The 13718-nt window shown below is 34.1% G+C and overlaps 1 protein-coding gene across 2 annotated transcripts; it reads right to left on the reverse strand.

Annotated features, from left to right (window-relative positions):
- Positions 1–943: 943 nt before the first annotated feature.
- Positions 944–3555, reverse strand: LOC122055987 (U-box domain-containing protein 9-like). Of its 2 annotated transcripts, none has more exons than XM_042617710.1 (2): positions 3052–3555; positions 944–2190 (listed from the first exon to the last, which is right to left on the reverse strand). In XM_042617710.1, the coding sequence occupies exons 1-2, from the start codon at positions 3382–3384 to the stop codon at positions 1117–1119; spliced, it is 1407 nt and encodes a 468-aa protein (XP_042473644.1). In that variant the 5' UTR covers positions 3385–3555; the 3' UTR covers positions 944–1116. The 2 variants fall into 2 exon arrangements, with proteins under 2 accessions (XP_042473644.1, XP_042473643.1); XM_042617709.1 differs by having other exon boundaries at positions 944–2214; positions 3052–3553.
- Between the last annotated feature and the right edge of the window lie 10163 nt (positions 3556–13718).

A 13718-nucleotide genomic window follows, 5' to 3' on the forward strand; every position in this document is an offset into this window, starting at 1 on the left:
TACTCTAATGCGTGGACGAGAAAGGACAAGAATTTTATAGTAGAAAATTATCCACGGAGGAAGAGAAGAGAAAGGGTGAAGAAATCTCTTCCTTTACATGTTTATTTATCTTGATAGAGGAAGGTGTCTACATGCGATATAATTTTATAAATAAAAAAAGATATATGTATCATTTTTTAAATATATAATTATAATTTTATCAGTTAAAAATGATATATATATCATTATTTATATATATATATATATATATATATATATATATATATATATATATATATATAACATCATATTTTTTTATCCACTATTTTTCGTCTGATTTTGAAATGATTTTAAATTAAAATTATTTGTCAATAGATTATATTTCTCTTTCAAGAAAGGGAACTTTAGAGCAACGATAAAATTATTACTTTATGATAAAAAATCATGGGTTCAAATCATCTTACAAAAAATATGATAAAATTATATATAATAGATCCTTTTCTGAATCCGTATGACGAGAACTTCATACATCGAAGTGTCTTTTTTAATTATATTTCTCTTTCATCTACAAATTTTCATAAAATAGTAAATGATAAATTTATTTTACCGTAGAAACTTTTCTTAATTTTATTTTTAGTCCTTCCAAATAAACTGGCCATTAGTCTCGCCCTCATGCCGTGTCGTGCAATCCTTCAAGCGGAACCGTGATTTGTGGGTGGGGTTCAAGACAAACAGTAAGGTGGATGCAAAGCGCGTAAACGCGGGGGTCGCAATCACTGAGCGGCGCCGCTGCCAAGCCACCCACTGAACCATAGCTGGTGAGTGCAGTTCACCGCAACCACCGCCCCTTATTCTCCATTAAAAATACTACTACTTACTAGAAATAGCAGGATATAGGCACTAGTTTTGAAGGCCGCTATCTAAAGCATATATTTTTGCAGGATAGCAAACGAATCTCGATAGCTAGTCGCAGACAAAAATCATGTTTATGCAAAAGACAGACATTATTGGGGGGAAAAAAAATACCAGATCTTTTTCTACATCTCAGAAGATGTAGTCTCCACGAACTGAAGAGAAGAGATTGGGGTATTATTTACATATATATGTGCATCTTCACCTTGATGATTGATTGATTCCTCAACATGAATAATGTGTGCTGCGCAACCTCTTCTTCCATTTTTCCAGAATTCCAGCAGCCTTTCTGCGCGCCCTGGGGGTGCCGTTCTCAGCCAAGTGAGAAATGCTCCCGGTCTTCTCCTCCTCCTCTGCAACCTCCCGCAGCTTTGTCCGGTCATGCATGCAAATTGCGAACAGAATGGCTGCTGCATTCTCTTTGTTGTTTTGTTTGTTGCGGGTGCGATCGCTGTCCTTCACTAAGCTCAGCATGGAGGCCACGCCGCCGTTCTCGGCAATCTCCTCGACCGCCTCCTGGTCTCTTGATAACAATGCGAGGATCGCCAGTGATTCATCGACGAGTGATTGGTCTGCGATTGACTTCAGCAGAACACCCACCACCCCTTCCATCAGTGCCCCGGCCCGGTTTTCATGAGATATGCAGAGGTTGAAGATTGCGGAACCGGCGTCCTTCTTGGCACTGTGGCTGCCTTGTTCTAGCAGTTCCACCAGCGGTTTCATCGCGCCCATTTTAACAATCTTTACTTTGTTGGACTCGAGGGCAGACAAGCTGAACAATGCTGCAGCTGAATTGCTACGGGTCTCCATGTTTCCGGTCCTCAGTGCCTCAATAAGCAAAGCAACTGCTTGCGGGTTATCACCCACAATCTTCTTATTGCTTTCATGGATCGAAAGGTTAAGCATCGTCGTCACAGCATCCTCCTGCACCTGCAGGTCGCAATTCAATCCCGGGACAGAAAGAACAGACACCAAATGTGATATTGCATCTGGGTTCTCCCCCACCAATGCACGAAACGATCCGTTTTGCTTGGTGAGCAGACGGAGCTCTCTAACTGCTTGCTTTTGTTCTGGAATGTTGGAGGACGATGATATCTTGTCGAGGATCCTACGAAGTGCATTCCGCTCCTTTCTAGTTATCAACCCTCCTTGCTCATGATCTTGTGGAGGGAGAGTGAGGCCATGTTCAATGCGCCATTGGGAGATCATGCTGCGTACGAGATGATTCGGGGTGAGGGTGAAGTCGGATAGAACTTGTTGAGTTTGTGGGCATGTTCTATTCCCGGAACTGAACCATTCCTGAATGAAAAGCCTGTCATAGGTCTGCAAAAGGCATCAATCGTAGTGACACAAAAATAGCAGAGCCACTAAAAATCCAACCTTCACAAACAGAAGCAGCAAATGTTTATTGCAAGCAAAGGAACAAAGCATTTGCAGCAATACCAACACCATTATTGTTATTCACCCAGACAAATTTCAATTACAAGGAAACGCAAATAAGATTTGCAATTATAGAGTGGGATTATTTCTACACATGAAAACCAATGCATTCTGAGCATGATAGAACCAGAACCGACTTACTTCTGCATCAAGTTTCAGAAATGTTCTTTGACACTTGGATCCATAATACAACCCCAAAAAGGATTAGAGAAAACTTTCTTTGGATAAAAGTAAAATACAGGGTAGGTAGAAATTTACCTAAAGGTTGGAAAATGATGACAGTCTAGACATGGAAGGTAAGAGACAAGGTTCCATGGTAAGTCTTCTTCTATTGCTTTTGCTTTCCTTTGACTGAAGTAAAATACCAAAATGAAATATAGAACTGGAAAGTAAGCAGAACCCTACGTTTTACACTTGTCAATTGCCATAACCTCACAGGAAATCCCATTTGAAAAACAGCGACTAACACAAAAGCATACATACCATGGAGCATGGAGCATGGAGCATGGAAAAAGGATCGACCTTGGGCAAAATAATAAAAGAGAAAAAAAAAAGAGACATAAATCAAATCATCTACCAGAATCTCCGTGGTCCTAAAATCCAGTAGTAATGCACAGCTTATGAAGAAAGAGGAAAGGGAATTTATGAAAGCAACATTTCTTCTGCCGTAGAACCAAAAACGATGAATTCGGTAAATCCAGACTCCAGAACCACCGATACCTGTCCGGAGGCAAGGATGACGGGATCTCTCATCGTCTCGGAGGAGATCGGGCACAAAAAATGCTTCGGTACGCCCGCCGGCTCCATCTTTCCCTCCGCCTTCCTCTGGCACGCGAGAGCCTCCTTCGAACTCACGCTCCCGCGGAACCTGATGTCCTTGAGGGCGTCGAGCGCCCTGGACGCGTCCTCGTAAGATTCTACGCTGCAATCCTCCGACTCCGAGATTTCCCTCACCAGCCTCCACAGTTCTTTCTTCAACTCCTCCGCCCTCGCCGTCGCCGCCGCCGCCGACGCGGGCCCGGCCAACGACTCGACTGCCTCCGAGTTCGCCATCGGTGAATTAGGCAGGAGGAGACGCGATCGGTGAATCAGGGATCTCGGATTGTACGCTCGACGGATGCGTGGTGGCGCTCCGCTTCGACCATCTCTCTCGGGAGCGACCTGCGAGGGGAGAGTCAGGAAGTGAGACCGGAAGGCCAAGCAAACCGAAATTCATTTAATTTAATTAAAGGGTGGCTCAATTACGATGCTCCGCCGGATACGCTCATCTAAACGTTCTCATTCGACTATGTGGGAACAGCTTATGGATCATGCAGAATGAATCTGCTACGGGACATCACAAATCACTCCGACTAATTTGATCATTTTACGGTCGAGGACCCCAAAGCTAGGGAGCTAAATGAATAATTTTACCTGTTCCCTCGGGGGCGATGCGATGGTTAAGATATGAGATGTTGTCACATGAGGTCTTGGGGTTAAAATTCAGCGTGATCAAGCATGACCTCCCCCATGTCTTGGTCATTTGCACTAATAACTAGTAGCCATCCGTGATGGCCTAGGGACGGGTTGGCGGAGGCGCTGGGCGAGCGAATCACCTTTTTTTTTTTTTGCCACATCAATGAATAATTTTACCGATTGTAATTTGTTCGAATCTAGGGTGTTATATGAATGATTGACTGTGTAACACAGCGCATACATAGCTAGGGTTTCAGTTTTATAATTAAGTTGGATTGTGATCGCTTAATTCACAATTAAACAGCCAGTTGTGCTAATTTAATGAATGACACGCGCTCCTATGGACACTAAAAAAATAATAATTAATAGAGCTAAAATTTAAATTCGGTAAAATTAAAAGACATCCTAAATTATGTAAATCATAAAAGAATATTTAAAAAAAAAAATCGAAAGTACACGCCTAGATAGTTTTATTTCAAAACTACGTTTAATTACAACAGTTATGGTTAGATTATAATCCGTAGAAATTATTCGGCAATTACTATAATTTATAACACTTAATATAATACTATTGTAATATTGTAGTAGTTATTTGGTAGTGTTTACATATTGTAAGGTAGTTATTATAATGATTTTTAAGTGATTTTAACTAATTTAAAATGATTTTAATGAATTTTAAATAAGTTTCACTAATTTGATAAAGAATATTTTAATATAATAGTGTTATAATTTAAGATTTTAATGTTTAGGATTTATGATTTAGCTCTAAAGTAATTTTAACACATTTAAAATAATTTTAATAAAGTTTAAATAATTTTGATGAAATTATTAAAAGTATTTTAATATAATAGTGATTTATATATAATATTTTTAATTAAAATGAAATAATTATTTTTTTACATTATAATAACTTTTGATTATTTAGTACCCGTAGTAACTACTAGTGGCTGGAGCAAGGATCCCTGAGTTTTTTTTTTATGGATTAGGGGATGGTCAACAATACAATTGTAGTCAGATCGTGGTCATGATTTGATCGTAATTAGTTATGATCCCCTTTAGGTGAACACTTCTCATCTAGACTATAGTTTGGGTTGGGGCAGGTGGCCGGAGGCCACTCTCGCTCGACGCATGGCAGTTCGGCCACCCGCCTACCACTAGCGGCCTCCGGCCGCCCATCCCGATTCAAACTATAACTTAAATGGGAAGATGAATCTAGGGAGGGATCACAATCAATTACGATTGAATCACACCCGTGATTCAATCGACCATCCCCTGATCTATAAAAAGTGGACCTGAGGATTCGGTCTCCCAATGACCGCTACACAGTTGTATATAAACTCTTACAATTTTGAACCTTCAATTCTAAATTTTGAATATTATTATATCAAAATAACTTTTATCAACTTGACCAAAAATATTAAAATTTTATCACTCATTTCAATTAATCAAAATTATTTTAAAACAATTATAACTTGCACGCATTAGAATATCTATAGAATAATTGTTACACATCGTAATAGTAATCCTAGCTACTACAATGAAATTTAAAGTAAGAGCATTATAGTTTGTAGTAGCGTAGATACTACAGTAACATTCGAATTTAAGTATTTTAGGGATAAAATATTTGATGGAGTGTTTTTTTTATTATTTTTTTTTCAAAAAAGAGAAGCTCTTGTATAATTTGGGATGTTCTTTTGATTTTTTACCCATTTAAATTTTATTAAGGATGAATATTTAAGTAGGTGTAAATCAGTATTAATGAGGAAGATTGTCTATCTAATATTAAAAAAATAACATATAATAAATAATTTATATAAAATTTTTAAAATGTCCTTGTAAAATGTATATCAGTACAAACAATATTGCAATTAATGTAGTTCCAGTCAAACGATTGTATGCAATCCATCCCGCCAGCTTAGCTGATGTTTGGGCTATTAATTTTTGATCCATTTCATTTATTAAATTAATTAAATTTGATATTATGTAAAATGGGCGGTGAATAAATGAGATATGACTTCTAAATACTGGTTGTCTTTTATTTTCTTTTATTATATCCAAATGGATAACTATCCTTACAAATAGTGATGAGCATCCAAAATCAACAGTAATACTATATAATATCAAAATGATATAATTTTCTTTTTGAAAACTATCAAATGGTTGATAATTATGAATTTATCTTATTTTATTTTAAAATATTTGATTCTCTAATTAATTTATTATTAAAGTAAACTAGTGAAATAGTTAAAGATTGATGGTAGAATATGGATAAATTATATTTTCAATTTATACAATAAACGAACCATCCACTTTTAAGATTAATAAAGTAAAATTTAGACATAAAAAATTATGAAATGTTATCCTTACATCTATTTGTGAATCGTGAACCTTTAGTATTATTTTTAAATCATAGTACTTAGGATTTATAATTTAGGATAAAAATTATATTTTTTAAAAAAATATGAAAAAACAATAAGTTATAACTACTAATTTAACTGCAAGAGCAATTCATACTCGTATTTAAGACTCAATAATTGCATTCTTCAAAATATTCTGATTAATTCAAATCTTTTTCGTTCCATCACATCTTTTAATTCAACGTACCATTTATAATCTGCTTTTATAAAAAAATAAAATAAAATAAATATCGATAATTAATTCAAATACATAAAACAAATAAACAGAGCTATCTATATAATTATATTATATAAAAGGGACCAATAGAGATACCTATACGATTAAATTATGTAAATGGACATATAATTTGATTACAAATTTTATGAAAAAAAGAATTGCATATTGCTTAAATGAAATGTTGATGACTAATTAAATTAAATAAAGCTATTTATTACAATTAAATGGTGTCACCTGTAAATCGCTGAGAAAATTATATTAAATTTTTTTAATATTTTAAAATTCATACATAATAGGTGTCATCTGCATGCACGTACAACAAATATCACTCTAACTAAAATACTAATAGATTTTTTCGTTATCTTTAATACTTAAAAATTATTATAATTGACAAGATGATTAAAAATATGCTAAACGATAACAATTTTATATTGTTATCTTTGAACAATTAAATATTATTGTCTTTCTTGAGTATTTCAATATTAGATAATTGTTTGACAACCCTTTAACATAGTGGTCTTTAATTATTTTTTACAATAGTTTAGAAATGGTTGTCTATAGTAATTAGAAAATATATACTTTAACAATCGTTAAAAAGGCAATGTTAAAAATCGTTGCCTTTATTTTTTCACAATATTTTAAAATCATTATCTTTAATCATTTTTTAACTGTTAAAAACCGTTATTTTACTAGAAAAATTATTTTCTATTTATAATATATAAGATAATAGTTAAAAAAAAAAATTAATCGAAAATAAAATATTTACTACATCCAATCAGTGTGACTATATTATATTTAAGATGTCAAAATTAATTAATATGTCAATTAAGATTGATAAATTAACATTTTACGATGTGCAAAATATCTTCTCCGCATTAACAAGACAATATTGAAACAAAGTCAATTCATTCGTGTATATCTCTCTCGTCCCTTCGAAAAATACATATATATTAGTTAAGATTTATAGAATCTATACACATGAAACAAAAATCTACAAGTTTACTATGTTTTTAATACTGCTACATGTATATATGTTTAAAACATAGAGCATGACTATTATTTCATGCATCATTAAATTTTTAAGAATAATCAAGAACATAAAATAAAGAGAAATGATATACTGGGTGAAAAAAGGGCATGAAACCCTCCACGAATGAGTCATCCATCCTACATGGGAAAACAACAAAACGGTATGAAATCTTACTCACAAACGGCATAAAACCCTCCTTCGCTTTTCCCGTGAAGATCTCTTTCCTCTTTCCCGTGCCGCCGTCCTTGTTTCCTAAGGTTTACCCAACCTGCCGCTATGACGCGACCAACCCACTCCGCCACCATCCATTTCTGAGCGGGTTCAAGATTTCCAAGCGCTGATCTCCTCCTTAGAAGGACGTAAGTGATTCCAAAGACTCCTTTCATCTTCTCTGTCACGTCCCTTTCGCCTTCTTTGTCATCCAAGTTTGGCGTTCTGCTGTCGCCGCCTCTAGAAGTGACAAAGTAAAAAACGGACGAAGTCTTATCTGCTTTCTACAGATTTATGTTGTGTTTTATAGATTTTTAACAGATTTATGTTGTTTTTTTGTAGATTTGTGATTCGAGATTTTATTATTCATGTGACTATGGTCTGATTTATGTTATTGTTTATTTTGTTGTAATTCTTGTAGCATGTTAAGATATGTAGTTTATCATTTATCTTCTTTGTGCTCTGTATCAAAGTACCTATATCATTTCTTATTTTGTTGTTCATGTGACTATGGTCAGATTTAGTGACTAGCTTACAGATTTTGTTGTTCATGTGACTAGCTTATCATGAGTTCATAGTGATCACAGGATGATCACATTTTTTGTCCTACGTCACAGAGCTGATTGTCCTGCATCACTTTACCAGTTGATTTATCATTTACTAATAACCATTTTGTTTGAATTTAGGTTGTAAAATAGTTATGGAGCAAGAACTATTAATTGAGGGTGATTTCCAAGTGTTGGGTGATTCGTTAAGCTAAAACAGAGTTGATACTTCATAAATTGGGATGTGTTTTTCAGTTGAAGAAGAAGTTCGTGATTTTTACAAGTCCTATTCCCAAGGTCTTGGTTTTGGTATTTCAGAGCTAGGTTCCAAAAAAGGAGATGATGGTCAGCTGAAGTATTTTTCGTTCGGATGCTCTAAAAATGGTAAGACTGCTCCTAGAGTGAAAACTTCCTTTTATCCTAGACCTTGTAGCAAAACAGATTGCAAAGCAAGGATTAATATTATAATTCAGAATGATGGATTATGTATCATTACTAGTATTGAACTTGAACACAATCATGCATTAAGTCCAAGGAAGTTAAGACATTTTAGATGTAATAAAGTGTTAGATTCCAAACTAAGAGGAAATTAGAGTTGAATGATCAAACGAGAATACCTTTGAGTAAGAGTTTTCATTCATTTATTGTTGAAGCTGGTGGCTATGAAAATTTGTCGTTTGATGAGAGAAAGTGTAGAAATTATGTGGCTGAAGCACGAAGATTAAGGTTTGGGAATGGTAATACAGAGACCTTGAATAATTACTTTTGTTGTATGTAAAATAGAAATTCAAATTTCTTTTATGTGATTGACGTAGATGAAGATTCTCGCATAAGAAATATATTTTGGGCTGATGCAAGATCTAGGGTTGCATGTAATTCTTTTTTTAATGTCATTATATTTGATACTACATATCTTACAAATAGTTATGATATGCCATTTGCTCCATTTGTTGGAGTAAATCATCATGGTGAATCCATATTACTTGGCTGTGATTTGACATCTAAAGAAGATTCTGAAACTTTCATTTGGTTATTTAAATCATGGTTAAAATGCATGAGAGGACGAGCTCCATGAGCTATTATTACGGATCAATGCAAAGACATGGAAATTGCAATTCTTGAGGTATTTCCAGACTCGCATCATCATTTATGTCTTTGACATATTATGAAAAAGCTTCCATCCAAGTTTAGTAGTCATGCTAACTATAAGTTGATAAAGAGAAACTTGAAAAATATTGTTTATAATTCTATGACATCTGAAGAATGTGATAGCAACTGGAAAATATTGATCGAAGAATTTAACTTAGAGAAAAATGATTGACTGAATTCTTTATATGAAATTTATCATAAGTGGATGCTTGTATATGTGAAAGATAAATTTTGGACAAGGATGTCGATAAGTCATAGAAGTGAAAGTATGAATGCATTTTTCGATGATTATGCACATTCAAAAACAATTTTGAAGCAATTTATTGAACAATATGACAATGCTTTGAAAAACAAGATTGAAAAGGAAGATAATTCTGATTTTGTATCTTTCAATTCAATCATTCCAGTTATTAGTGGCAATCCAATTGAAAAGCAATTTCAAAGTGTTTACACTAACAAAATATTCAAGTTGTTTCAAGATGAACTGCGAGGTTTGATGTTTTGTAACACTTCATTTGTGAAGCAAGAAGGGGCAACACTCTTTTTTGAGGTGATGGAAACTATATATGGGAAAGAGGGAGCAACTCCAAAAAATATTTCTTTTTGGGTACAATATAATGAGCTACAATGTCAGATAAAGTGTTTGTGTCGTCTCTTTGAGTTTCGTGGAATTATGTGTAAACATTTATTATCTATTCTGGTGAAAAGAAATGTTACTATAGTTCCAGAAAATTATATATTGGAATGATGACGCAAAGACATTAAACATGGATATAAAGGAATCACCAATATTTATGATGATTTCTTGTCATCATGCAGAGGAACAACAAAGATATAATAATCTTCAACCATTGTTACAGGAAGTGGGGCAGCTTGGGTCAAAAAGTGATGAAAGGTGCTTTGTTTTAACAGAGATATTGAAAGAAGCAAAAAAAAAAGATTATGGATATAAATATTGGTGATTTATTGGATGGTAATCAGGACAACAATAAAATACATGAGGAATTAAGAAATGAGAGCAAACAGTTTCACAGTCCTCTAAAAGTAAGGTCTTGTGGACGTCCACCGATGAAACAAAAACAATCCAAAATTGAGAAAATTGTGAAAAAGGCGATGACAAAGTCTCAGAAAAAGGTTTGGTTGTATATTTGGTGAAAATTGCTTTTGGTGTTATGTTTTGGTGATAATTGATTTTACTTTTTTTATTTATTAATATTGAACATAAGTACATCTGTCTATAGGGTTCTACAGTTGATAAAAAGCAAGATGAATTATCAAATTTGAATTCTCTAAGTATGATCGATGATCACTCCAGTCAAAATGTAAGTTAGACGCATAAATTTTTTTTAATTTAGAATTTATCATTTTACATTTCATTTGTATATTCATTTAGAGTTGGTAATTTTGGCAAGAAATGGGTATTGTTGAGATTATTTAAGAGTTCAATTAAAATTAGAAAGCATGATTTTACATTTCATTGGTAATTATACATTTCATTTTACATTTCATTTTACATTTCATTTATTTATGAGTCCAGTCCAAATTGGAAAGAAAGATTTTTGGATTTTGCTTCTATTGATATGATTACATTTTCTTAGTTCTGGATTCCTATATAGACCGAAATAAAGTCTTGCATTTTGTTTGATTGCTCTTTTCATAATCCACAACTATGTTAATTCAAGTTATGCAGGTCTCTGAGATTTTGATTGGTTTATATGCAAACTTGTTTTAAGCTGAATTTATCATTTTCCCGACTTTCCTTACGCTTTCTGATTCCTTCATTATTGGAACAATTTCATAGGTTATAGGGTATCTGGCAAAACACCTCTCAGCTGGGAGACAAGGAAGATTGTAATGTTGACCTTCTTAGGGGTTCTAAGGTTTATGTTGGCACTTGTACAGAGTTTTTTTTTAATTGAAGATTGTAATGCAATTAGATTTTTATGTAATACTTTATTGATTTAGTTATTTTTGGACTCTTTATGCAAAAGCCAATTAGTGTAACTAGCATTTGAAATTTTTTATTGATTAATTTGTGTTTTTGAGATCAACCTGATTTATTTGAGTATCATATATAAATGTGAAAGATAAAGGTAAAAAAAAGGGCAACGTAATTTATGTATGTTCTACCTCATTTATTGTATGTTTTACTTTTGTGGTATACTGTTCTAATATTGATAAGCATTTCCATGGCAGACTTATACCGGAAATATTCTAATTGCTACAAATCCATATCAAAGGTTACGCCATCTATATGATTATCACATGATGACACAATATAAAGTGGATCCATTTGGCGAGCTAAATCCTCATGTATTTGCAATAGCAGATGTGGCATACAGGGAGACAGATAACTAACAAGTGTTAGCAAAGAGTAAATTTTATGTGGTTTCCTTTAAGCTTCCAATGAAATGCTAAGCATTGATAAGCGGTGCTTCAATAGACAAACAATCCAGCATAGTAGAAGCTCAAGCCAAGAGTAATGTGCCACTACGTTATCAACCATGGTGTAGTAAAAAACTGAGCTCATTCGAGGCCTCCAAAAAAATGCAACCATGCTTGAAATGCAAGTATTAAACACAATAGGAACAAATTGTCTACTTCAACTAGTAGTCAAGTGAAGCCAAAATATAATGACCCTGGTTGAAATTGTTAGGAACTAGGGCGCTAAACACGCGAAAGCGCAGCGGAAAACATCTAGTTCCTTTCCAAAAGATCCACGCGAAATGAAACCATATACTAAGTACTAATTCTTAAATATGAGAAAGTTATACCTTTGCTGCGTGCCCTTCGAAATCCCGACAGCAACATTTCTTTAAATGCGGATCTCAGCACGATCAGTACGTCTGCGCTTCTACGGTATCCACACTAACACGTTCTCCGTCCGTCTCACAAACTCACAACTTGGAGAAGAAACAACCTTCGTTGTGCTAGCAACTCTACATGGTTGTTTTTGGCCAAGAGAAGAAAAGGAAGAAGAGCAAAACCAAGAAGAGCACACTCACCCAAAAGGTCACATCATCTATATAAGGTGACTTCACAAAAGGGTTACTTTACCAAATAGGTTACTTCACCAAAAAGGTTACTTTACCAAAAAAGTTACTTCACCTAAATGTTACTTTTACAAATGGCTTTTGTATTCATCCAATGAATACGAAATACTTTTGTCTCTTGATCTTCCTTTTGATTAATGATATATTAATCTCTATTAATATTCATTAATCTTAATGGGTTGAATTTAGAATATTGGATTAACCATTAACCTAATAAGCCATTAACCCAATAAACCAATGAGTCTAACCCATTACTCAATAAGTCTAATCTGAATTCATTCGAGTTTAACTCAATGTGTATAATTCGGATTAAACTTAACCCCATAATCCATCTCCAAGTCAACGTGTTCTTTGTGTGTGACCCAATAGACTCTCGTAACGTTGGCAATGTATTTAAAATTATTTAGATATATAAGCAATAAGTGATATCTAGCAAGGCATCATTGCTATCCAAGTGACGAGAAGGTCAAGATCCGACCTAACCTGTCCATGGCTATTATCTTGTATGACTTGGTCCCCCTATCCTTGATATCTAGGTTGATCAATGAGGCATAGACCGTGTCATCCTCTTATCAACCTTTGTGTTTCTTGATCTCTAAGTAGACACACTCAATAAAATAAGCTCAATATCTCATATTGACTCATTTGCGCATGGTCATGCTTTCTTGTGTCCTACTAATCAAGGGGCCCACATATATTGCTTCGTCATATGGAAAGGATAGATCTCATCTACATCACTCACATCCCTCTGCATAATTCATTGCATACCCAGTGATCGACTTTATTGTCCACCTTGTTACAGGTGACGTTTGCCGATACCAAAGTACACAACTCCTTATGTAGGGCGCCGTAGTGACTTCAGGTCAAGGACTATTCATACCAATAGTCACATGAGAATGTTTATGACACACATATAACGATCCATGAAATATTCTCATGGCGGGTCATTCAGTATATATTCTATAATATATACTCATGTGTCAACCTGATATCTCATATCCATGACTTGTGAGATCAAGTCATCCGTTGACCTACATACTAGTCTCAACGCATTAATATTGTCCTTTGTATATTAATGCTTGATTAGGAATAGTTAAGAATAGTGTTCTCTACAATATCTCACTATCAATTCAACCAATTGATATATTGTAGATAAAAACCTACTACTCAAGGACATTATTATACTTATTCAATTGGCACTGAACTGAAATAAATATAATAACCAACTTTGTCTTTTATTAATAATGATATATGATACAATAATGTGCCATTTACAATCATCTCATAATTGGTACTAGGGCTAATACTAAC

The sequence above is a fragment of the Zingiber officinale genome, chromosome 3B (genome assembly GCF_018446385.1).
Source record: "Zingiber officinale cultivar Zhangliang chromosome 3B, Zo_v1.1, whole genome shotgun sequence".
Taxonomy (NCBI): domain Eukaryota; kingdom Viridiplantae; phylum Streptophyta; class Magnoliopsida; order Zingiberales; family Zingiberaceae; genus Zingiber; species Zingiber officinale.